The 24,392-nt window shown below is 38.8% G+C and overlaps 6 protein-coding genes and 1 non-coding gene across 9 annotated transcripts; 2 read left to right on the top strand and 5 right to left on the bottom strand.

The window, feature by feature from the left end:
* Window positions 1-1,274: 1,274 nt before the first annotated feature.
* On the top strand, window positions 1,275-3,155 carry LOC18015066 (UDP-glucuronate 4-epimerase 3). Its single transcript, XM_006396146.2, has one exon. It carries the CDS (start codon window positions 1,624-1,626, stop codon window positions 2,935-2,937), a length of 1,314 nt encoding a protein of 437 aa, XP_006396209.1. The 5' UTR covers window positions 1,275-1,623; the 3' UTR covers window positions 2,938-3,155.
* Window positions 3,156-3,294: 139 nt separating this feature from the next.
* Window positions 3,295-4,646, bottom strand: LOC18014329 (40S ribosomal protein S13-2). The gene is made up of 5 exons (XM_006396145.2): window positions 4,539-4,646; window positions 4,328-4,400; window positions 4,043-4,181; window positions 3,773-3,959; window positions 3,295-3,520 (listed from the first exon to the last, which is right to left on the bottom strand). Exons 1-5 carry the CDS (start codon window positions 4,559-4,561, stop codon window positions 3,487-3,489), a joined length of 456 nt encoding a protein of 151 aa, XP_006396208.1. The 5' UTR covers window positions 4,562-4,646; the 3' UTR covers window positions 3,295-3,486.
* Window positions 4,647-4,769: 123 nt separating this feature from the next.
* LOC18014328 (transducin beta-like protein 2) lies at window positions 4,770-7,642 on the bottom strand. Its single transcript, XM_006396144.2, has 10 exons — window positions 7,340-7,642; window positions 7,109-7,214; window positions 6,886-6,946; window positions 6,505-6,785; window positions 6,072-6,211; window positions 5,914-5,988; window positions 5,704-5,794; window positions 5,348-5,551; window positions 5,200-5,244; window positions 4,770-5,121 (listed from the first exon to the last, which is right to left on the bottom strand). Exons 1-10 carry the CDS (start codon window positions 7,532-7,534, stop codon window positions 5,036-5,038), a joined length of 1,284 nt encoding a protein of 427 aa, XP_006396207.1. The 5' UTR covers window positions 7,535-7,642; the 3' UTR covers window positions 4,770-5,035.
* A 122-nt stretch (window positions 7,643-7,764) lies between these two features.
* On the bottom strand, window positions 7,765-7,837 carry TRNAK-CUU. Its single transcript has one exon. It is a non-coding gene; the product is annotated as a tRNA-Lys (tRNA).
* A 296-nt stretch (window positions 7,838-8,133) lies between these two features.
* LOC18015158 (21 kDa protein) lies at window positions 8,134-8,820 on the bottom strand. The gene has a single exon (XM_006396143.2). The coding sequence runs from the start codon at window positions 8,761-8,763 to the stop codon at window positions 8,134-8,136; it is 630 nt and encodes a 209-aa protein (XP_006396206.1). The 5' UTR covers window positions 8,764-8,820.
* Window positions 8,821-10,115: 1,295 nt separating this feature from the next.
* Window positions 10,116-17,775, top strand: LOC18015150. Of its 3 annotated transcripts, none has more exons than XM_006396142.2 (18): window positions 10,116-11,043; window positions 11,367-11,885; window positions 11,975-12,085; window positions 12,158-13,909; window positions 13,988-14,104; window positions 14,250-14,432; window positions 14,508-14,570; window positions 15,035-15,106; window positions 15,197-15,448; window positions 15,580-15,699; window positions 15,927-15,986; window positions 16,095-16,135; window positions 16,260-16,337; window positions 16,426-16,510; window positions 16,605-16,748; window positions 16,904-17,073; window positions 17,157-17,397; window positions 17,493-17,775. In XM_006396142.2, the coding sequence occupies exons 1-15, from the start codon at window positions 10,186-10,188 to the stop codon at window positions 16,728-16,730; spliced, it is 4,437 nt and encodes a 1,478-aa protein (XP_006396205.1). In that variant the 5' UTR covers window positions 10,116-10,185; the 3' UTR covers window positions 16,731-16,748; window positions 16,904-17,073; window positions 17,157-17,397; window positions 17,493-17,775. The 3 variants fall into 3 exon arrangements, with proteins under 3 accessions (XP_006396205.1, XP_024009832.1, XP_024009831.1); XM_024154063.1 differs by having other exon boundaries at window positions 10,186-11,043; window positions 17,482-17,746; XM_024154064.1 differs by lacking the exons at window positions 16,095-16,135; window positions 16,904-17,073; window positions 17,157-17,397; window positions 17,493-17,775 and having other exon boundaries at window positions 16,605-16,746.
* A 3,746-nt stretch (window positions 17,776-21,521) lies between these two features.
* Window positions 21,522-23,984, bottom strand: LOC18014728 (transcription factor UNE10). Its single transcript, XM_006396140.2, has 6 exons — window positions 23,770-23,984; window positions 23,235-23,694; window positions 23,018-23,113; window positions 22,682-22,747; window positions 21,821-22,216; window positions 21,522-21,728 (listed from the first exon to the last, which is right to left on the bottom strand). The coding sequence occupies exons 1-6, from the start codon at window positions 23,850-23,852 to the stop codon at window positions 21,642-21,644; spliced, it is 1,188 nt and encodes a 395-aa protein (XP_006396203.1). The 5' UTR covers window positions 23,853-23,984; the 3' UTR covers window positions 21,522-21,641.
* Between the last annotated feature and the right edge of the window lie 408 nt (window positions 23,985-24,392).

The following is a 24,392-nucleotide window of genomic DNA, read 5'->3' as shown; positions in this document are numbered from 1 at the left end:
TACAATTGTAGCTACGGAAACGATAAAGAGAGAAGAATAAAATCGTCCTTATTACAAATTAATTAACCACTAAATGAATTTCTAATTTAAAAGGTTTATTTATCAGAAGATCACAACACCATAAAGGACTCTAATTAAACTCTAATCAATTTTATCTAGAATAGAAATTTCATATATGTAGTATATTATAAATGTAGCAATCAGAATAAGAACAAAAAGCTATTTAATTATCTTAAATCTATATAGTGCATCAATATGCTCATTCATTTGATCGGGAAAGAATTTATATGGAATGGATTATGAAATGAATGTATCTAGTTGAATAACAAAGTCGAGTACAAAGAAAGTGTGTTGCCATCAGAGATTTCAGCGAGAGTGAGCATTAAAACAGGACAGGCCACCGATACGGTGTGGACAGTTTTGGAGTAAGTGCACTGCCCGATGTGCTCTACAAGAAATTTGGACTCACCGTCGAAGCAGTTGTTGCAGCCGTCAAGGACCTTTGCTAAGCTATTACGTATTTGCCAAGACCATTTTCGACCTTTGTGTTTATTAAGTGTCTTTTTTCACACGTAACTCACTCACTAGTCTATAAATAAAACAATAAAAATGGAAAATTAAACTGAATATTTGAATGAAACTGAGCCTAACTGAGCTTAAAGATTAATTACTCTTTTGTTCTTGTGTATTATTAAGTTTTAAATTATTCATACCTTTTTAGAAATATAGTAAAAAAATTATCTATCGTTAGAGTTCCACGTGACGATCTTGGGTTGCACCAACATGTATTTGTGTGCGTAATTTTGTATTTTATAGATGCGGGCAAACATATATGGATACTATAAAGTGCATCGAATTTGATGAACCAATTATATTGATTAATGATTCGAAAATTTGTTATCTTTTACGGTCAGATAGATATTATTAGGAATAACAGTAATGCTAGCTGTAACCATTTCGAGAAGAGGAAAAAAAAAGACATCTTTCACATATTAAATTTTCCTGGAGAGTGATCAAAGCATCATTGATTCGAAAAGCAATCTAAATTAAGAAGATAACTAAGTAAAGTTAATCGCTCTAGAAACTTCAATAAATGTAAAGGAGAGAGTGAAGTAATTCATGTATAGTTAGGATTAGATGAGACTTGAGAGAGTTGCTTTGACTATTTATCTCTTCCTCTTTGACCACCATCTCATCTATCTTCTGCGTGTGTGAAAAACAACGACATATACATAAATGTGTTTCTCAAGAGATTAAAAGAAGAAGGGAAAAAAAAGCCCAAAAATAGAAAAACAAAATCTTGAAATTCTTGATCTTGGCATCGAAATCGGAGGGCCTATAAACTCGCACCAAACAAACCCAATCATCATCGCCTCCAAGAAACCTGAAGATTCTCGGGACGCCATTATCGCCCCTTCCACACTTCCCTTCCCTTTGAGAGAGAGAGAGAGAGAGAGAGAGAGAGAGAGAGATCGAGATCATTCAATTCAAATTCGATTCAATTCAAATTCAATTCAATTCATTTGGGGATTAGATAGGCAGAGATCTAGAGAGAGAGAGAGGTAAACAACCCGAATCAATCGAATCTCTTATAAATATATAAAAAATATAGGCTGCAGAGAGATGAAGCAAATGTCGCATCTCGATGACATTCCTTCGACGCCGGGCAAGTTCAAGATGGATAAATCGCCCTACTTCCACCGTACGCGGTGGCAATCCTCCGTGGCCAAGCTCGCCTTCTGGTCGCTCGTCTTCGTCGGATTGATCTTCATCTTCTTCTACCGATCTCCCTCCTCCAACCCCGTCTCCTCCGATCCCTCTCGCCGCTCGCTCCGCACCTACGCCTACACCTGGGGTGGACCCGCCTGGGAGAAACGGGTCAGATCCTCCGCCCGTGTCCGTACCCGCCACGGTATCTCCGTTCTCGTCACCGGCGCCGCCGGTTTCGTCGGCACCCACGTCTCGGCCGCCCTCAAAAGACGCGGAGACGGCGTTCTGGGTCTCGACAACTTCAACGATTACTACGATCCGTCGCTCAAGAGAGCAAGGCAAGCCCTTTTGGAGAGGAGCGGCGTCTTCGTCGTTCAAGGAGACATCAACGACGCGGCTCTCCTCAAGAAGCTCTTCGAGGTCGTCCCTTTCACCCACGTTATGCATTTGGCCGCTCAGGCCGGCGTCAGGTACGCCATGGAAAACCCCAGCTCCTACGTCCACAGCAACATCGCTGGCTTCGTCAACCTCCTCGAGGTCTGTAAATCCGCCAATCCCCAACCGGCCATCGTCTGGGCTTCCTCTAGCTCCGTCTACGGGTTGAACACCAAAGTCCCTTTCTCCGAGAAAGACGCCACTGACCAACCGGCTAGTCTCTACGCTGCTACCAAGAAGGCCGGTGAAGAGATTGCTCACACTTACAACCACATCTATGGCCTCTCTCTCACCGGATTGCGCTTTTTCACCGTCTACGGTCCTTGGGGAAGACCCGACATGGCCTACTTCTTCTTCACCAGAGACATTCTCAAGGGGAAACCCATCTCCATCTTCGAGGGCGCCAACCACGGAACCGTCGCTAGGGACTTCACCTACATTGATGACATTGTCAAGGGCTGCTTGGGGGCTCTCGACACAGCCGAAAAGAGCACCGGGAGTGGCGGTAAGAAGCGCCGCCCCGCTCAGTTGAGGGTTTTCAATCTCGGCAACACCTCCCCTGTCCCCGTCACTGATCTCGTCACCATTCTCGAGAGGCTCCTCAAGGTCAAGGCCAAGAGGAACATCATGAAGCTGCCCAGGAACGGCGATGTCCAGTTCACTCATGCTAACATCAGTTCCGCGCAGAGAGAGCTCGGTTACAAACCCACCACCGATCTCCAGTCCGGTCTTAAGAAGTTTGCCAGATGGTATTTGGGTTACTACAATGGCGGAAAGAAAGCTACAAGCTGATTGACCATCCCCCTTCATCTCAATGTTGTAGCTTGTGTAAGCCCTCTCTTTTTTTTTTTTTTTTTTGATTCGAGATTCTTGTGATCGTTTCACGTTTTTAACACTTACTTACTTGCTCCTTTTGTTGGTTCTTTGGCCGGCTCATACTCTTTGTCTTCTCCGTATATGTTTTTTACGCAACGATTTATACTCCCATAAGAACCATAAATTCGAGATTACATTCTTTGTCACACTCCCATATACTTCTTATCGCTCAACTCATTATATTAGTAGATACTAGAAAATGGTTCAAAATGCACATGGTTCCAATGGCAATATCATGATCATATGATTCTCTTAAAAGCAAGGGGCATACCATGCACAAGGATTCAGTGGGGTGATTTCATAATACTCTTAAAATTAAGGAGCATTAAAAGATTCAAAAGGAGGAGGCCAGCAAATGTCAAATCTTGACACAAAAGAGAGTAAAGTTCAGATAATCATCAAAACAAAAGGGAAGCAACAGACTTGTAGAGTCTTCCTCCTCCCAAAAGCTGATCCTACTCCGGCTTAAGCCACAAGGGTGCTCGCGGTTGTGGATTCGCTGCACACCAAGAGTGTAAATACAGCAAATCAGTGTTGGGAACAGGTTAAGACAAATACAATTACTTTCATGCAAAAGGGTCAACAGAATCGAGACGACAGTATTGGAGAAGTGCATTAGGAAAGGATAGTTTATAAGACGTTCCAAACAAAACTAGCCGTATATACAGACACAACTTGTTTGCACAGTCCAGTTGATGATAGGATACTGAAAGCAAGATGTAATGAATGAGGATAGGAGACAGGTACTCACTACTTCCAGACGGGAGGGAGCTTCTTTGTCTTCTTGTAATAGCGAGCGAGGCGGTGAATCCTGCTCTCGACCAAGATGAGCCTAAACTTGGAATCCTTGTCCTTCCTGTTCCTCTCTAGATGCTTACGGATGGCCACAGCCTTCTTAATAAGGTGGTAAAGATCCTCAGGGATCTCCGGAGCAAGGCCTTGCAAGTAATGTGACACCAAAATAAGACAAATGACATAGTAGAAAAAGATAGACAAGGTCGCAAATTGTAAACACACACACCATGGGCTTTGAGTACCCTCAAGATCTTGTTTCCTGTAACACTCTTGACCTGAGGAATTCCGTGAGAGTCACGGAGAATAACACCAATCTGTGAAGGGGTCAATCCCTTTTTGGCAAATTTGCAGATTGATTCAGCAACCTGTGATCATTCAACCAAAAAGCTACATCGGACTTGTACGGTTCTCATGGCAAATTAAACTAATGAAAATGGAACAAATTGGCCACACTAGAACTGGAATAGTCAGTTCCGAAAGTGATTACAAAAAAATAAGTAAAGGATCTTACATCCTGAGAGGTAATCTTGACCCAGCTCGGAGGCGTTCTCTTGTACGGCAACGCAGAAGCTGAAATACCCTTTCTACACACACAAAAAAAAAACGATATGAACAAACGTTAGAATACGCAATCCACGTAACGACGAGGAAGAGGAAGAGGAAGAGGAAGAGGAAGAGGAAGAGGAAGAGGAAAAGTAAGAGGAAGGGGAAGAAGAACAAACCCTCGACTGTGCATACGACCCATGGTGCTAGATTCTTGAAGCTCCCTGAATTTTTTTCCTTTGGATGCTGACTGCCGAAGATGACAAAGAGGAACCCTAAATTCTGCTAACGGGGCTTTTTTAGGCGTCAGGGTTATTTATATCTTGGACTTACGTGGGCTTTACATGTTAATGGCCCATTTTTGTTTATATGCCCATAAAAACCTTAAGTTATTGTTATAAATAGAAAGAAATCTGGAAGAGGTCAAGTGTGAAGACAGAATTATAAGGAAAATTCAAAATTTCAAAACAGTTGCGGTGACAGACAAGAAGAAACTTGAACCTCACATATCATTCTTTCCGCTAGTTTTTCACTAGAATTCCTCATTTGTTTTACGAAGGACTCATCAAAAAAAAAAAACATAAAGACTAGGATTCTCTCTGTGTATCTCTTGTAGTTGTGCCGTTAAATATCCCTCATGTGATGAAGGAGGACTCTCTTTTTGTATACAAAAAGTCTACATCGATTGCGACTTTGGAGCTTCCCACAGCTTCACTCTTTTGTCAACGCCTGCTGTCGCTAAAACCATGGCCTGTCTCTCCCCTGAACCAAAACAACACAAACTCCAACAATTCAGATGACAAATATCACAAACAACTGCGACTTCGTTCAGACACATACCCACTGTGATAGCCTTGGGTGCCCACGAAATGCATGTGATATCCCCTACACATAGTTGCATTCATTCAAGAGTGTTAGATTTTTTATTACAGCGATGACCATGTACCTCGATATTTTTGAACAGCCTATTTTTCTAGGGTGAAATCACCTTCGTGGGCTTTCTCAGCTGTGTCCAATACATTTCCAGTTTCTGCACATATCCACTGCAATGTAGAACCATGGCTTGCTGCCAATATCTTTCCTTCCGGGCACAAACTGAGCCGATCATAGTGCAACGGATTGCCCCCTGAGTCGCATAGTGGAATCGGGAACACCTTCAATGTCTTTGGATCCTCATCAAGATGATACCGGACTTCAAAGCAATCACACAACGCTTTCAGATTTTTTGTTTGATAAATGAGAATCATTCCATCTAATCATAAACGCCAAGCCAAGGTTCTTGCAAAACCCTAATGCTATGAGGAATCTGTTTACATGTGGCACCTAAATTATGCAGATACTAACCATTGATGTTCCAGAGTCGTATTGAACCATCTTTTGAAGCGGTAATGATTCTCTCCGAGTTTGGAGAAAAGCATAACCAAGTCACTGCACTCTGGATAGCATAGCAATAGGTTTAAATATGAAAATTATGCAAGAAAAATGAGAAAAAGAGAGAGTCTACAGTACGCAGGGGAGATGAAATGAAGCATGCTATAGGTAGTGAACGGATACCTTGTGGCCTTTGAGTTGCATAACTCTTGAAACCTCCTTGACAGAACCATCTTTCAGATACACAATTTCCCACACCTGCAAAGCACTTACTAAGTCACACATACAATCATTGATGAAATAATGGTTTAGCTTATATATATAAAAAGAAAAAAAACCACCTTCACATCTGCAGTAAATGCTGCAGCTGCCAAAAACCGTCCATTTGGTGATACAGCTGCCATGTGATTCTTCAACTGGTTTGTATCAACATGTCCCAAATTCCTCCCAGTTTTCCCATGCCAAAGTATGATATCAGTCCCTGGGGAAGAACACGGTTTAACGAATAGAGGAGGAAATTCCACCCAAAGCAGCACACTTGCACCGCAATACAGGAAGATATATTTGTACATTTGAATAGTCATAGCAGTCCAAGGCCACAACCTCTAGCAGTTTATAATTAAAAATTCAAAACTAGAGATTCTGCAGCCAGTTAAGCATAGCTCCGAGTGTGACACATAGTAGAACAATATCTATGCCCTTCCAGTCGAAGATGAATTTAAAAAAAGGCTGCTCAAATGAGGAAAACAAAAAAATCAATCGAATGCTTAATACCTTCGGAACAAGAGGCAATGACAGCACTTCCATCAGCAGTACCGTACGTTGCAGTTGCTCCAGAAATGGTAAGGACTGCTCGCTTATCATGAATATTATGGCGCTCCCATTTGATCCCGGGAAGAGGAAGCTTCGCCTGAGGTTCCTTTTGCTTTTCTTCACCGTACATGTACAAAGATGAACCCGACATGTTATGACAAGCCACAACAATAGAGGAGGCATCATCACCAAATGCCACAGCAGTTGGATGCCCTCCAGCAGGAAGATTTATCCTTAAAAATCTGGAGACAGATGAAGGAAAAAAAAAAAAGAGTTAGGCAATGAGAATGGTCTTGAACAATAAACTTTCACCCGCTAACATCGTGTACTCAAAATATATACTTGAAGCTTTTGCTTGAGGCATCATCTAGCTTGAACACCCTGATCACTCCATCACCGCAAGCTATCCACAGAAACAAGAAGAAATATCATCAAAGTGAAAATTCAAAAAACAAAAAAAAGGAAGACCCTATTTCACAGTGGTGTTATTTCTGCATTCAAACAGGTTTAGCTGCCTAATAAGAGGTGCAGAGATAGAATCCCCAAAAACCAAAAAGGAAATAACCTGTAGCCAAGCTTCTTCCATCAGATGAGAAACAGAGTCCAGTAACAGAATCACCGTGGCCTTTCAACGTGTTCAAGTCTAGAGGATGATGCCGCTTGTTCTGATTCTGCATTCCACCGGCCGGGGAATTAAAAAAAAAAAACACGAGAAAAGCCGAAGAAATGCGGCGTGGAAGTCAACTCATCCAAATCCCTAAACTCGGGTTCGTTCGCAAATGTCAGTAAAAGGTACCTTGTCGGAGGCGTGAGATTTGGGATGATTCTTCTTGGGATTCGATTTGGGATTTCGGATCGGATCCTGAGGCTCCGCTTTGGCCATGGACTGCACCTCCGATGTCCGCTTCCGGAAGTAGGTACCGAAGAAGATGACGGCAATCAACGCACCGAGAATAACAGATGCGATGGCCACTGGAAGGACTGAATCCATCTTCCGAATTCGAAAACTAAACCGGTGGAGAGGATCGAGTGATCGACGGTAGCGACGGTGAGAAGATGAAGCAACGGAGCCGTTAATGGCGGTGTTTGTTTGTAGAGCTATGGAATGATCCACATACTAGTAACCGGGTCGGGTTAATTAAAACATAAATTTGTATATGGGTCTTCTTAGATCCATCATTATAAAGCCCATTTAAAATATTTCTAAATTAAAAATATTATCGCCCACCGTGGGGCTCGAACCCACGACCACAAGGTTAAGAGCTTTGCGCTCTACCAACTGAGCTAGACGGGCTATGTTACCATTGTGGATAGATAATAAATTTTAAATAAACTAAAATTCTGTCCCTTTTACATACACCAACTTTCATTGCTGTCCTTTTAATTATTAAACATATAGAGGTATGAACTTTAAAATTTACACAACTGGTCAACACATACATAGATATATTATTTGTTAACTAAACAGATCGAGAACATCCGTATAATTAATTAAGTAATTTCGAGATCAAGAAGTAAAAACAACAGATTAAAGCAAGATGTATATGTGATCAAAACACAAGGTTGCAATAAATGGGAGTGTACATGTGGTCAGGGGCGTCTGGCTCTGTACCTAGCAGCGGCGTAGTGGTCGATGAAGGCGAGAGCATTGCTTGTGGTTTCCTCAACATTCTTCACCTTCCCTTTAATGGTAGCCTTCAATTTGCTCATCCTCCGCCCGGGGAATTGACTCACGCAAGTCTCGGCGTCTGTGAGAGCTGTGCTTGTCCAAGTCTGCAGGTTGTTTATGTGCCAGTCCAAATCTCCTTGGCTCTTTCCGCCTCTCCTGTTCACCCTGTCCAGCTCCGCTATGGCTAGGCTCAGCTGGTTCACGCTGTCTCTGATCTGAGTCAAGCATTCGTGAACCAACGCGTAGTATTGGGGCCTCAGCGTCTCCAGGTTCTTCACCTCTTTCAACAAGAACGCCTTTGTGTACTTGGCTCTGTACAGGCTCGCTTTGAGCGCGAATCGGGCCAGGTCCCGTGGATTTTGCATCGCTCGTGAGCGCACGTAACGTGATAGCGACCGAACACACAGGTTCGGGTACAAGGTAGTCCGGCACAACGACTCCACGTGGGCCTTGGTGTCGTAGTGTTTTGCTGTTGTGGCGGTTGCCAAGAAGATGATGATGTGAGGAAGCAGGGAGAGTAACACGAGTATCAGTTTGTTGTTAGCTGCCATGGGAACTCAGGGATCTGTTCTATATGTGAGCTTAGCTTGTAGGGATAATTGGTATAATAATTACATGTCCCTGTGTGTCTTGGTATATATATATATATATATATATATATATGCATAATATCTGCATGGCACGTGAATAGATATATATCTATGGATGAGCTGGATTTAAGATCAGTTGTGCTAGCTATACTTCGAAGGAAGGTTATAAGAAGGCCGGTAAGCAAGCAGCTACTCTATATATATATATATATATATATAATAAAAACTGTATAGAATTAATATTTCTTAACATGATTATTATATTTTTGTTCAAGCTAGGCAGTTGACCGGATTCGAGTTTTCCAACAATTTATAATCTTAAATCAACCATTCTAGTTCTTATTTATTCATTTATGGAACAGAGGATCTACGTTATGAAACACAATATCTATACTATCTATAATACACGCACGACGCGTATTGGAGAGAGTTACACGTGAAGTGCAGGTTATTTATAAGTGTTGACCCAAAGGGTGCGGCAGGTAGGCAGCGCGCGGAGAAGAAGAAAAGGGAGATGAAGCTCTCGTGGCCAACAAGATCCTTGTTTAACTCTCTAAGCAAATACTAATAAGCTGCACAAACTTATATTCCATCCGAGATCCGACCACACATTTAAACTCGATGCGTGTCTTCTCGATTCTCGGAGACAATATGCATGCACTTTTATTATATACTACTAGTTATCAATATTTCATTGCAACTTGCAGGATGATTCTTCTAAAAATCGTCCAACTCATTTAATCACAATTAGTTATATAAACACACATCATTAAATCTTTGTCACAGAAAACACATTGACGAATGAATAATCCAACTTGTCTAAGAACTGAAAGCAAAAATATAACTTTGGTACAAGAGATGAAGATGTTGTTTGAACATTTCTCTTTTACATTCATATATATATAATTCAATTAAGGTTTACAATCGGTCGCATAATAATTCTATGTATACACATTTGTACTTAAAACCCTAAGGTTTGTAAGACATGTGGCATAAGCAGGCAGAGCAATTTGAATCAAGGGTTTCAAATTGATTTGACAGCTCCATGTTCCATAGCGCTTATCTTCAAATCTTGCTCTGCTTTTCAAGCTACATAAAAGAAGAAGAACGTTGAACCCAGATGGGCTTCTTCTTATTAATCATTCCGGCCCATTACATATTTCCATTTTGCTCTTTATTTTGTGGCTGTAATGAAAAAACTCTACCAAAGTCTTCTCGACACTAGAAGGCCCATTTTAAATGAAACCGTCACTTTAACAACAACTAACAAACAAGTAAGACCGGTTCCATTAACCGGTTCGTAGCTCCGGCGAGCGAGGAAGTCGCTTTGAAATCAGACACAGTCGTCTTCTTCCTTTGGCAAATAATAATAATATAGAGAAGATGGAAAAACGCCATCATCCCCCTTCCAAACTTTCGAACTCTGGCTCGTCCATGGCTCAGAATCAGCTTATCGATTCCCTCACATCTCACATCTCTCTTTACCACTCCCATTCTTCTTCTTCTTCCTCCTCCTCCATACCTAATCCGAGGTCCGCGATCCTCCGTTGGTTCTCTTCTCTCAGCCTTCACCAGCGTCTCTCTCACCTCACCTTCGTTGATCCTAAGTTCGTCCAAATTCTGCTCCAGATGCTCGGCTATATCCGCACTAAAGGCCGTGGCTCTTTCATCATCCTCCCAGACCTCCCTTCCCTCGATCTCCCCAGTCTCTGCTTTAAAAAATCCCGTGGCCTTATCTCCAGGGTTGCCGAGTCCAACGTCTCAGAGCTTCGGATTTTCGACTCCACTCGCCTCTTTTGTTCTAGGCAATGGGAAACGACTCGAGATTGCTCTCGCTCCGTCGATGCCCTCGACTCGGTCGTCATGGCAGAGGAATTTCTCACGAATGTGGATCGCTTCGTGGAGACTATGGATGCTTTATCGAATGGGGCGTTTCTGAGAGGGGAAGAGACTGATTTGGGCTCCGCTTGGGTAGAATTGGAGTGGCTCAAAGCCAAAGGCTATTACACCATGGAAGCCTTCATCGCAAATAGGTTAGAGGTAAGCCTGAGATTAGCTTGGCTGAACACCATTAGCGGGAAGAAAAGAGGAATGAAATTGAAAGAGAAATTGAACGCTGCTGCTGCGGCTGCAAATGCATACTGGAGGACCAAGGCCTGCGCTGATTGGTGGGTGCATCTTGATCCCCAAACACACAAGAAAATCTGGACTTGCTTGTTGGGGAAGTCGGCCAAATCTGTGGTATGCCAAAAAAACCTCTAGCTTCCTATATGCATTACCATTGAGTAGCATTTCGAGCCAACCACATAATTCTATGCCTTGAAGTATATAGACTAATTACGGCTTCTTCTTTGAAATCGTGAATGCTTAGTACTTGTCAATATTAAATTCCTTCTAGGTTCAGGTTGCTTTTGTTTTATTGTGAAATTGCATCCAGGACGTCTCCTGTCATTCTGGTGTGACCTCTGCCACTATGTTCCACTACATGTTATATAAGTGTGTATCTGCTGTTTTTGTCTTTTTTTTGTTTTTAATCTAAATTTCTGTTGTCACTACAAACTCAGATATACGAGATTCTTAGAGAAGCAAATGAAGCACCGCAAGGAGATATGTGGCTCTTCAATTTTAGTGGGGGTACTGCAAGGGAAGGGCGTATAGAAACTTCCGCAGTTTCATTCTGTGACATGATATTGGAACAGACCTCTTTATCAAGGAGACCTAATAGAATAGTCAGTAATTTAAGTGGCTTATACTTGCTTCAAGAATATGCTTCATTCCTCATCTTATGTCAAAATGGCTTAGTTTCAGTGCAAAGTGTATTCTTCAGCTCATTGGGTTCTCTCACAACCTTAGTCGATTGCATATTAAGAAAATTACGGGGTTTTCTTATGCTAATCTCTGTTGATTCTGTTAAACTTGAGCTTCTTGAAGAAGATACTCAGAAGTGTTCCTCAAGTTCATCTTCCAAGCAGAGGCTTGCTTCGACCAGCCGTAAACACAAAGGAAAAATAAGGAACATGAAAAAGCCAACCCCAGATGCAAAGTCTGATAAAACCGTAAATTTGTCCGGGAAAAGCATAAAGGTATATATTTTCTCTCCATCCGCAGGTTATTTTATTTTCATTAACATTTTTGTGGGAACTTGAATTTTGATCTCTGAACTTATCTCCAGAAAGATCAGGCCAAGTTGGACTTTAATAAAAACAAAGATGCGGTAGAATGCAAGCAAGTTCCTACATCATCAACAATGGTCAATTGTTCTGAGGCCTTTGCATCAAATATGGTGAATATTTTCCTTCCTCATATTTTGGCTAAATGGTAATCAGATTGTTTTGAACTGAATATATTTTATCAGGAAGTTGTCCCAGGGTTGGTTGCCAGGAAAGGAAGAACTAAAAAGAAACGGAGAGAAAAGAATAAGAAGTGTACAACTTTGGAAAACACCGGGGAAGTGAATAAATCCGTAGTGAATAGTTTATCCATCGATCCCGAAAGTGATTCAAGTTGTACTTCTGCCAATCAGCTTCCTCAGGAAACTATAGATGCTCGGAGTATTGGAGAGTGTGGTTCAGTTAGCTGTGATAGGAATGGCTCTGGTACAGGTGCATCTGTGAATGGTGCCCTTGTATGTGAGAATCCTGGAGAGGAAGAATTGCACGAAAAAGCTGAAATGTATGCGATTTCATCCGTTTTGACTTCTGCGGATCCTGTAGGTATTTCAAGCTGTGAGGACGTGAGCTCTCAAAAATCTTGCTGTCCTGGTGAACGTAAAGACATATTGACAATGTCAAATGGACGACCCAGAACTTTGGAGGAAGGGGAATCCCAGCGGATTCACCATCAAAGAAGAGAAGCAGCAGGTTATGGTATTGCCTCTAGCAGTTCAGAGTTTGTTTCTTATGAGTGGCCTGCCGTAGCTCCTATGTACTTTCCACATGTTAATTCTCACCTTCCGACTGCCACTGACAGACTTCATCTTGATGTTGGTCAGAATTTGCATGCATATGTACGCCAACCTTTTGTGTCAACTGTGCATCATGCTAGAAATCCTTCCATTGAAGGTACACACAAACAAGTTCTTTCTCGACCCATGCCCATGAGTCTAGATTGGCCTCCCATGGTTCATAGCAATTGCGGCTTGACAACAGCATTCGCTTGCAATTATGATTCTGGAATTCTCGTGGACATTCCTGAACAGAAAAATAAGCCCGAGCTAGGGAATGAATGCGAGACTAACTGGATGTTGGAGGAAGATTTTGAGATGCACACTGTTTCTGGAGTAGACTATAATCAATATTTCGGTGGTGGAGTTATGTATTGGAATCCTTCCGATCATCTAGGGACTGGATTTTCTCGGCCTCCGTCCCTTAGCTCTGATGATAGCTCATGGGCTTGGCATGAAGCTGAAATGAAGAGGTCTGTTGATGACATGGTTGCGTTTTCGTCTTCTTACAGCACAAATGGACTAGCTTCTCCAACTTCAGCTTCGTTCTGTTCCCCTTTTGATCCATTAGGCCCGGCAAATCAGCCTCTTGGTTATGTTTTGCCAAGTAATGAAATAGCTACTAAAGTACTGCAAGCTCCCCCAACAACAAGTGAAGCTGCAGGTGAAGAGGAAGTCTCTGGAACTTTGGCTACTTTATCAGGGGATGTTGAAGGAAACTCAGGAGATTCACTTCCTTATCCCATTTTGCGCCCTATCATCATCCCAAATATGTCAAAATCTGAATACAAGCGTAGTTATGATACTAAAAGCCCAAATGTTCCACCTACAAGGCGCGAGCATCCTCGTATAAAGCGGCCACCATCACCTGTAGTACTATGTGTTCCACGTGCTCCTCGTCCACCACCACCTTCTCCTGTGAGCAACTCCAGAGCACGACGAGGTTTTCCAACTGTGAGGTCTGGAAGTTCAAGCCCAAGACATTGGGGTATGAGAGGCTGGTTTCATGATGGTGTAAACTGGGAAGAACCTTGCGGAGCGGAGGTTGTTTTGCCCTGGAGAAACAAAACCCTTGCAGTCAGGCCGATCATTCAACCTCTACCTGGGGCCCTCCTGCAAGATCACCTTATTGCAATGTCGCAACTAGGCCGAGATCAGGAGCATGTAAGCAACACTTTTGACGTCTATGTACAACTATACTCTGTCTAAGTTGTGTTCATTGTCTGTAATGCTCTTTTACAGCCTGATGTGGCCTTCCCTTTGCAACCACCGGAGTTGTTGAACTGTCCTACCCAAGGGCAATCTCTATCATTGATCCACGGTCTTCTTAATGACGATATAGATTCTTTCTGCAAGCAGGTAATCATAATACTTTTTTTCTCCCATATGCTTCAGTAACTGCCTTTAGTTTGCAAAGGTCTATATGAACGTCTTGAATTTTTCTATTTATATTTCCTGGGATGGCATCTATTCGAATCCTTTAAGTCATATACTACTCCTAAAGGTTGCTGCAGAGAATATGGCCCGTAAACCTTATATCAACTGGGCAATCAAGCGGGTTACTAGATCTCTCCAAGTTCTGTGGCCCAGGTCTAGGACGAATATATTTGGTTCATCTGCAACTGGTTTGTCCCTCCCTTCTAGTGATGTGGACCTTGTGGTTTGTCTTCCTCCAGTGAGAAATTTGGTGAGTAAACCCTAAAACATTCCTCTTATGCATTACTTTTGAACGGGAAGATCTGATACATAATATCTGTCTCAGGAACCTATCAAAGAGGCAGGAATTTTGGAGGGTCGCAATGGTATAAAGGAGACTTGCCTTCAGGTATGCTTAGTGCGGAAGTCATGTTGCAAATGTTGAATGTCCTTGAGTTTGTAGAATCTTGTTCTTGAAATTAATGTTTCCCTACTCTTGAGGTGTGTGGTTGTTAACAATCATGATTATGTTCTTAACTTTTACAATTGCTTTACTTTATTAATCATATTTACGCTTTTATGTTTTTCTATTAGGCGCTAGTCTAATCTTTTCATATATGGACATATCTTTCTTAATATGCTGGTTGCTCACATCGTGTTACATATGAGGAACTGGGATTTCTTTGGTATTGTGGAAACCTTGTAAAATACTAAATTTCTGAATCATGGTTGAGCCTGCACTCTACTCTATTTCTTCTTCCTTTAATTCCTTTTTTGAAACTGTTGTTCTGTTTGTTAAGTAACAGTTCCTATATCTGACAGTTCACTGGTTACATTATTGAATCATATAAGCTCTCGTGTTTTGTTATTCAGCATGCAGCCAGATATCTCGCCAATCAAGAGTGGGTAAAAACGGACTCCCTGAAGACAGTTGAAAATACAGCTGTAATGCCTCGTTTATAGTGTTGTTCTTTGTTCACAGTCGTTAGTTACTCATCATGCTTTCTTTAATATGATTTGTTTATGCTTGCGCAGATACCAATAATCATGCTTGTTGTGGAAGTCCCTTGTGATCTTATATGCAGTATACAGTCACCAAAAGAGGGCCCAGACTGTATCACCGTTGACCAGGACAGCAATAGTAACACGGAAATGGTTGGATTTGAAGACTCTGTAGCAGCAAACTCTTTGCCGACATTCACTGGAAACTTGGCAAATGCAAAATCTGTCCGTCTTGACATCAGTTTCAAAACTCCATCCCATACGGGTCTTCAAACCACACAACTGGTATATATTTTATTCTCTTTTTCACAGAACGATATTTTTTTTTTCCTTACATTATACTCTCTTCATGTGTGTGTATCTCTGTAAGTTTTTTTCCTTCTTTTTTGCTCATTGTAAGAAGTTCTTTTCCGCAGGTCAAAGATCTGACAGAGCAATTTCCAGCTGCCACGCCACTTGCTTTAGTGTTAAAGCAGTTTTTGGCTGATCGTACCCTGGATCAATCATACTCTGGTGGATTAAGCTCTTATTGCCTGGTGAGCGGTATTCGTTTACTTAAGTAAAATGCTCATTTCTTTAGGATTCAGGTGGTCACTTCTGTATATGTAATGCGGATCCTGGTAAATAGTAAATGGTGTTTGTCTAATTTGATTTGTACCGATGCAATGTTCTTGAACAGAAATATTCAGCCACATTTTTTAATTTAATCCCCTAAAACATGTTCAAATATCTGTTTGTAAATCTTCAACTATGATTATTGCAGGTATTACTGATTACACGCTTTCTTCAGCATGAGCATCATCTGGGGCGCTCTATCAACCAAGTACTTAGTTTATTTGTTTGCCTATTTTGTAACATAGTAGCTATCTTTGTGTGGGGTTCCTTGTTACAGTCATGCAGTTCTTACTAATTAAAAAAGAGTATTCTGCAGAACCTTGGGCGGCTTCTAATGGATTTTCTTTACTTTTTTGGGTCGGTGAAGATGATTACTGCTTCTCTTTATAAATTTGTTAATCAGTGATATATATCTAGCGCAAGAGGGAATATTGATGACGATTGTTGGTTTAGTGGACTTCTCTTTTTACTTGTTTTGCAGTAATGTGTTTGATCCTCGCCAGATGCGTGTTTCAGTGCAAGGAAGTGGTGTCTATAGGAATCGGGAGAGGGGTTATAGGTAATTATCGTAGCTCTGTCAAAGTACAAGTGATATATTAACTATTACACGTTATGTTATTCTCAAGTTTTTGGTTGCCTGCTTATAGTATTGATCCGATACACATCGATGACCCTCTTTTTCCAACAAATAATGTCGGGAGAAACTGCTTCCGTATACATCAATGTATTAAGGCAAGTTGGATCCTATTTGCATCTATGAATGCTTTTATTTACAACATACGATTATGAAGAAATTTTATGAAAGTCAAGATGATTTATTTTGCAGGCATTTTCTGAAGCTTACTCTGTTCTGGAGAATGAGCTCACATGCATTACTAGTTCTAGTGATCCGTGTGGAAAACAGCTGCACAACTTGCTTCCAAAAATCATCCCAAGTATCATTTCATCTTAGGATGGAGATGTGTTTTATGTACGTGTTGCTTTACAGAACTATCTTGTTGCATATTTAGTATGTAGACTGACATGAAGTCTTGGATAGATAGTTTGCAACTCTGATTGAGATGGAGAAAAGCTTCCTTTTTTTTTCTTTTTAACCATTGACCTTATTTTCTGCTGAAAATGAAGGTGGCGCACAAACTCTGGAAATTGCAAGCTGCTGATGATAACCCTAATTTGTTATATTGTGATTCGAGGCTGGGAAGCTTACCTCCATGACTCAAATTGTTATTGTGAAGATAGGCTTCGGCAACTTATACCAGATTTGCATGGTGTTGTTGATGTAAAAAAACTACAGGGTAAGTAATTCTAGTTGGCATTCAATGGCATCTTATGGTATATGCAGTTCAGCTCTGAAACGGTTAATTTGTTTTGTACGTAGTTTGATGACTCAACGAGTTTGGTTGGTCGTCTAAAGCATATGCTTGGTCTACACCCAACCCAAGTAAGAAAATGCACTGGTTGAAGAGAAAAAAGCAGAGCCATATAAAAATGTCAATACTGGGACATTAGAGAGCAGATTATCAGGAAGCTTTGGGAGAGTTATTGAATCAAATGCTTACTGGAGAGATGATGTGGAGATTTTGCACAAGTAAACTAATGCTTGATGACACATTATCGAGGTATGTACAATATATCTGTTGTGAAGTTTAAGGTGGATCCAGAAAACTTAATTTATCTTGACATGAAATTGTTAATATCACTAGCTCTTAATCAGGAATACTTTGGGAGAGGAAGATAAAGTATTATGAGTGTGACGAGACCTTCTTCTTCTTCATTTGATTCCCACTGTTTGGATGAAATGAGGAATTAAAGTTAAGCCCTTATGTAAATGTATGATCGGCGAATGTGCCACCTCCCTTTTGTTCCTTCTATTTTACTAACTTTGTGCTTCTCATTTTTCCACGTTTTCTGCTTTTAAAACCACATTAGCTAACACGTTATAGTATACTCGAATCGAATTTGTATCATGGAATTCAGTCTATTTATTTGAAGCTAAACAATCGTACAATTCCATGCAGCTTAGAATATATATATATATATATAGTACAGTAAAACATCTATAAACTAATATTCGATAAATTAATAATCACTATAAATTAATAAATTTTGTTGGTCCAAGTCGGGCCAATATAAAAATCCATCGATAAGATAATAAAATAATAATTTTGTTTGAAACTCTTACGTAAATTCATGGTTCCAACAAAAACATAAATTAATAATTATATAATTTTATACAAATATATGTAAATTTAATATTCTAAAATATAACTAATGTATTTGTTTTTAGTTAAAGTTGAAATATCATTGGTTCTCATCTCTCTAATTATTACATCAGTAGCTCTTATTGTTGTTTTATTATATACATTTAAAATTTATGATGATTTTTTAATGTGATAATTGATTTTCTTACATGTCAATATTTGTAAATGTATTGTAGTGTTATCTTCAATTTTATCATCAATAAGACTGATAGTAGCCATTGTGATAGTGAAAAAAATATAGTGAAAAAAATCCAATATAGTGAAAAAAATATTTTTATATGGATAATCCAATATAGTGAAAAAATATTTTATTGTGATAATTATGATTTTTAATCATAATTTATATTATGAGATTTGTTAAAATTTTAAAATATAATATTATTTTAAATAAATTTTTAGAAAATTATATGTAGAAAGCAATTTTTCTCTATAAATTAATATCACGATAAATTAATAAAATATCATAAACTAACATTATTAATTTATAGAGATTTTACTATATTTAATAAGTTGATTTTGTCTGTAGTCAACATGACTTGATAAATTAATATGCGTTTCTACTGAATTATTGTCTCGATCTCGATGTAGACTAGGTTGAAATCTAATCCGGTGGGGGGGCTATTTTGAAACTGAGAATGGGCTTTAACTGAGCCTATTCTCTCGGTCAGCCCGTTGGCTCAGCGAGATGATCCCTCCTTTGATAATTCTGTTACAAATGGCCACCACTCGTGAGTGTTATTAGAGATTTGACTTTTTCTCTCTTTCAGTTCCTAAAATAATGTGCAAAGGGGTCTTTAATCCAGTTTCTTAAATATTTTTTGTAATAAAACATTAAAAAAATAGATTGAACTAAAAAACGTCTCCTAATTAAAAAACGTCTCTTAATTAAAAAACTTAAGAAACGTTTTTTATATGAGTTTCTTACAAGTGTCAACAATTTACAGGATCGTTGTTTTTCTTCTCTCTCTATTAGAAAAATTAAATTCTTTTTTACAAAAATCTTATGGGTTTCTACCATTAAACCTTTAAAAAATGAAAATCTTTTATATAGGTTTTTTAACCCAATTTATATAATATTATAAAAATAGATAAGAAACTCAAATGGATTTCTAGCATTTCACACGCCCTAAGTCATTATCAGTGTCATTATCCACAATCAAATTAATCTACGAAATTACTAGAATTCATTTTGATAAATAAAATACATATCCAATCATCTAAAAATATGGACATGGCAATTGTTTGCGTCATATATGTTGCATATACAGTACACTTATAAAATAACGGTACAGTCGTTTAGATTTTAATATCAGATAATAATCTGAACGATTCAAAATATTTGTAAATGATTGATCTCATAGATATTAAAAAATTCAAATTGAAACATTTCATATTATGTTTGTGTAAATGGATTAAAATACCATACATATAAATTCTTAACTTTTGTTATATCGCTAGTCGTAACCACCGTTTAGTTGGGGCTTTTCATATTTGGTGGGACTGGGAGTATAGCATACTTAACTATCAAACCAACTGGTGTCGGTCTATGGAGTAATCTGATTCGATTTGATTTGATTTTGTCCTTTCTACAATTTTAGAGATGACCAAAGTAATATTCTCTCCGTTTTTAATAGATGTTTTAAAATATTTTATTTGTTTCATTTTATGACTTTATAAGTTCTATTTCTACGAATAATGAGTACTTATTTAATACTGGTATGATTCTATTTGTATTAGTGAAATTGATTTTAATTAAGTATTAGTACTATTTTTTATTCAGAAAAGAAGAAAAGTTAGTTTTCATGATTTTTTAAATATATGTGTTTTTAAGTTCTCTGGCAATGAGAGTGGTGCTTTCTCCAAGGTCAGGTGTTACATCAAGGCTTATGTTCTCTTCCTTGTAATGGATAAAGCGATTCCTAAACTGTTTTTAAATCGTGATTTCCTCATCACATTCACATGGGTGGTGATTATCATGTATTTTGGTAGAGATGTGTTCACTTTCATTAAAACTAATCACCCACTGTCAGTTTCCACGTTGGAATCGAAAACCCGACGTCATGAACAATTATCATAGATTTCATGTGAAATTCTATTATTCTATGATAATTGGTGGTGGCTAACGATTATTTTCAGGATTTTTTCTGGTGCTTTTCAGAGCTCTCGCTCATTTTAGGTTTTCTAATTATTTTTCAAAACTTGTATTTTATTATCTTTGTACTTTTTATTAATTTTCGATTATATAAGAAATAAGATAAATGTTTTAAAAAGAAAATATGTGTTTAAAAATAACGGAACATAGAGCATTTTGATCTATATTCAAAAAATTTGGTCCCATAGCATTTTTTTCTTTCTTTTGCATGATGTCGTGTTCCCACAGCATTTTAAATTAACATAAAAGAAATTAGTGAATAATTATTGTACGTCTGCTTACAGTAAAAAGGACAAATGGAATCTAGGGTTTGTGGTCATGACGATTGATTACTACTTAACTTGGTATTTTTCTCTTGATTTTTGAGTCACTTTTGGTTATTAATAATTAGTAGATTTTGTTTACAAACGTGTGGTGATAGTCAGGGCCAAGTTGACTTGCTGAAACCCAATCATTTACAACACCTTTTTACAAATAAAATATTCGCTTTCCTTTTTTTTTGGTTCCTTGAAATAGCATACTAACATTATCTTCAAATATTGTTGAATTTTGCAGACAAAGCATATGTCGTTGTGTCTCCTCCATTTTGGATTTTCAGTGATTCTTTAGTGACATAATTAAATTCTTGAAAACGAAAGATTATCTACTGTACGTTATTGAAACCACACATAGAAAAATGGAGTTAGTGTGAGGTTACAAATTCACTCAAACATGATCATTAATTCTTCGTGGACGACATCTAATTACATCTAATTCTTATTTTTCTAATAATAATTTTATTCACAAAAAACTTTGATTCGTCCAATAATTCATTATTCGTGTTGGGTAAAACAAATAATTAGTTTTAGATATAGAGTCTAGTATCTTATCTCAAATTGATTAAATAATGTGAAGCTATAGTTAATCACTTCAAGATCGATGGTTAATTACTATTTAGATATAACAATATTTATTTGAATCTTTCATTTCGAACTATATCTGAATACCAGATAAATCTTGTTATCTAATATAAAGAAACATATATGTTTTGTATTTAAAAAGAAAATCAATTTTCTTTTATATGATTAATAATACATATTTTGTCTATTATTCTTTTTGGTTATATAACATCTATTCACCTAATTTCTATTCATAAAATTTTTAGTTTTATGATATAGGATATAGTAGAATATGAGAAATGAGTTTTCAAATCCCTTACATAATTTGATATGTTAATACTAAATTAATGTTAGTTAATATATAAATCAAAATTTTAATCTAATAATTATCAAAATTAAATATTAAATGATGTGGTATACATGTAGAAGATAAGGTGTTATCACAAGAAAAGAAAAAAACTACATATATATATATATATCATGATTCCTGTGTAGCCTGTACATATAAAATAAGATGTAAAATGTATGGTGAGTAACACATATTTAGACGTAATATGGATGTGTTGAAATAATCATTTTTGATTCGAAGGAGGAGGAAGCTGTTGCTGCATTTGCTGATATAATGCAGCCATCCTGCTATATGATTCCATCGTCGTAGGCTGTAATTCGAATAAATAAATATGGTAATGCTTAATTAGATTTTGATAAAATGAAGCATAAAAGTAAAAAATACATATAAGAGTTGTATAACCTGCGAGGAACATGCAAGAAAGGCTGCCATAGGATCGGGGATGAGAGGAGACTGAAATCGAGTGTCGTTGGAAGAGGAGGCATCCCACGATGGAGAAGTAATGGGCACAAATGGGTTTGGCATCATGTTGGCATGGATATTAGGAGGCGTTGCAGCAGCAGCAGCAACTCGGTTCATGGAATTAAGGTCGAGGAGACCGAGACCGGGCATCCCCATGCCAATCCCTAAACCCATGGGATTGGACATGAGAGACAACTGAAATTGTTGTTGCTGATGTTGCTGCATGGCCATAGGAAGCATCATGGAAGGCATGTTCATTCTGCTCATCATGCTCACTTGTGCTTGGAGTTGCTTCAAGTACTCTATCACTTCATCCAACATCGACGCTTTATCCGTCTAATTTAAACCAAGCAACTCAACTCAAAGGATGATCGATGAACATATATAGCCAAGCATGTGTATACGTGCACAATACATTATACACATGTAAATATTGATTGTCATGGTTGAATTTGTTGAGTCGACAGCCAGACGGCATATAATAATTAAGGGTGTATTAATGGACCAACCGGACCAAGTAATAAAGAGATGTAAAATAAGTTTTTAGGGGACAACCAAATAAGAGATTGAGCACAATTGTGTGGAGTAAGACCATCGTATGAGGTCCATTTCTTTAGGTTCATTCACTTCCCTTTGGTCCACCACCCTTTTCTTTTATGAGCTATTTTCATACTACTAATTAATCAACTATATAACTTCTATTTTTGTTTTGTTCGTAATACTATAAATTTAGTGGTTGACCGAGAAAATGATAGTAAAAATTTTAGCGACATTTTACGATGCATGTAAAAAACGAGGTACCTTGCTTGAATTAGGAACCAATTTCTGCAAAGTCTTCATCCTTTGATTGATCTTATCTCTCCTCTTCTGCAGTTAAATCAATCGTAGGGTAGTTTTAATATCAAGAGATAGCGCATGTCTAATGAATATCATGAAAATTAAAGTAGACGAATAGTACCATAAAACTCTTTTTTTAAAAAAAAAGAGAGAGAGAGAGAGAGAGAGAGAGAGAGAGAGAGAGAGAGAGAGAGAGAGAGAGAGAGAGAGAGAGAGAGAGAGAGAGAGAGAGAGAGAGAGAGAGAGAGAGAGAGAGAGAGAGAGAGAGAGAGAGAGTAAAAAAGGGTGAATATGAATTACACGTTCGGATTGGTTATGAATAGCAGCGGCTCTGCTTCTCTTGGTTGAAACCGATGATTTTCCTCCCCCTTGCTTCTCTCCTTCTTCTTCCTCCATCTACGCGCGGTTATAATAATAAATAGAAAAGGGTTTCATATGAAAAATAACACAAAAGTAAGTGATATGATAGAAAATTAACTAGATGGAGTTGAGCCGTGTAAAAATAAGGAAATATTGCCTGTGGACGGCTGTGGCAGACGGAGTCATGATCGTCGATGGTGGTGGTTTTGGTGCAAGGCTTCCCTCCGGAGCTGGAGTTATCATCCAGCGATGTTGAGGTGAAACCGTAAGTGTCCATGGTCAGGCGCTGGCTCCCGCTCGCGCTCCACTCGGGAGCCACTCTGGCTCGTTTCTTACCAGCCATGTGATGACCATCGCTACACGAGCCCACGTGCTGGCTCTGCTGCTCTGGCACAAGCGCGTCCATGGCCGCCCTGGAAGAGCGGTGGTGGAACCATGGCACGAGATCATCGGTGGGCTTAGGGTTAGGGAAGCGAGTAGCTTGGTCCACTATGGACTCCAACGTTCCACCGGCTCCAGTAGAGTACTTTGAATGAGCCGGCACTCGTGGTGGACCTAAGCCGTGCAACCCCAATTGCCCATTCTCCCACGTCAGCTCGGCTACCTCGTAGTCTAGCCTGCACAAGATATATATAGAGTCATATATATAGACCAAACATATTATATATATAGTAAGTAAAAATGGTACATACATGGGGATATTTGCCGCTTTTGTGGAGCGGACGGTGACCGGCGGAGTACCATCGATGTGCCAGCTTGGAACGCGCTGGCTCATCCCAAAGCTGTGTTGTGTATAATATTGCTTTAATTATCAAAATTTTAAGATATTGCGTTGTTGAGATGTTCTTCTCTTTCTTAAAATGATTTTTTTTTGTGTACTTTTTTATTTGTAGCAATGGAGAGGTGGGGACGTCATACTTGACTAGTTAACCATATACATATATATATATACACATGTAGCCTAGGTCCCTTCTTTCAATGCACTGCTTAATAGCTAGCTGTTCAATGTTTTGTTGACAGCCTATTTAAATGTGACAATTTTTAACATAACTTTTCATAATTAGAGCATCTGTATTGGGGGGTTCACGAGGGGTTTTAAGGTGAAGTTCATATGTTTTTTTATTTAAAAAAATGAAAAAAGTCCAGTATACTTAAAATCGGTTGTTATTTAAGAGTTTTTAGACTCACTTTTAGAAGGGGTTCATAACTGATGTGTCAATTTCTAATTCGCTGCATCTAGAAAAGAAAAAAAACTTCGATGCTCTCTCTCCTCCTGTACTTTTCTTTGCTTCTTATTTTTAAAACCCTTCATAAA

The sequence above is a fragment of the Eutrema salsugineum genome, unplaced genomic scaffold, assembly GCF_000478725.1.
Source record: "Eutrema salsugineum unplaced genomic scaffold, Eutsalg1_0 scaffold_3, whole genome shotgun sequence".
Taxonomy (NCBI): Eukaryota; Viridiplantae; Streptophyta; class Magnoliopsida; order Brassicales; family Brassicaceae; genus Eutrema; species Eutrema salsugineum.
Note: the sequence above shows the minus strand (reverse complement) of the source record. Positions and strands in the feature narration are given on the sequence as shown.

Coding starts and splice junctions, on each gene's coding strand:
- LOC18015066 (XM_006396146.2), top strand. CDS start 1,624: ATGAAGCAAATGTCGCATCTCGATGACATTCCTTCGACGCCGGGCAAG.
- LOC18014329 (XM_006396145.2), bottom strand. CDS start 4,561: ATGGGTCGTATGCACAGTCGAGG. Junction 4,401..4,538: donor GGTCGTATGCACAGTCGAGG/GTTTGTTCTTCT, acceptor TTGTGTGTGTAG/AAAGGGTATTTCAGCTTCTG. Junction 4,182..4,327: donor TCAAGATTACCTCTCAGGAT/GTAAGATCCTTT, acceptor GAATGATCACAG/GTTGCTGAATCAATCTGCAA.
- LOC18014328 (XM_006396144.2), bottom strand. CDS start 7,534: ATGGATTCAGTCCTTCCAGTGGCCATCGCATCTGTTATTCTCGGTGCG. Junction 7,215..7,339: donor AATCTCACGCCTCCGACAAG/GTACCTTTTACT, acceptor GGTGGAATGCAG/AATCAGAACAAGCGGCATCA. Junction 5,122..5,199: donor ACCCAAGGCTATCACAGTGG/GTATGTGTCTGA, acceptor GTTTTGGTTCAG/GGGAGAGACAGGCCATGGTT.
- LOC18015158 (XM_006396143.2), bottom strand. CDS start 8,763: ATGGCAGCTAACAACAAACTGATACTCGTGTTACTCTCCCTGCTTCCT.
- LOC18015150 (XM_006396142.2), top strand. CDS start 10,186: ATGGAAAAACGCCATCATCCCCCTTCCAAACTTTCGAACTCTGGCTCG. Junction 12,086..12,157: donor AGGCCTTTGCATCAAATATG/GTGAATATTTTC, acceptor ATATTTTATCAG/GAAGTTGTCCCAGGGTTGGT. Junction 15,107..15,196: donor AGACAGTTGAAAATACAGCT/GTAATGCCTCGT, acceptor ATGCTTGCGCAG/ATACCAATAATCATGCTTGT.
- LOC18014728 (XM_006396140.2), bottom strand. CDS start 23,852: ATGAGCCAGCGCGTTCCAAGCTGGCACATCGATGGTACTCCGCCGGTC. Junction 23,114..23,234: donor TCTGCCACAGCCGTCCACAG/GCAATATTTCCT, acceptor AACCGCGCGTAG/ATGGAGGAAGAAGAAGGAGA. Junction 22,217..22,681: donor TGGTTCCTAATTCAAGCAAG/GTACCTCGTTTT, acceptor GGTTTAAATTAG/ACGGATAAAGCGTCGATGTT.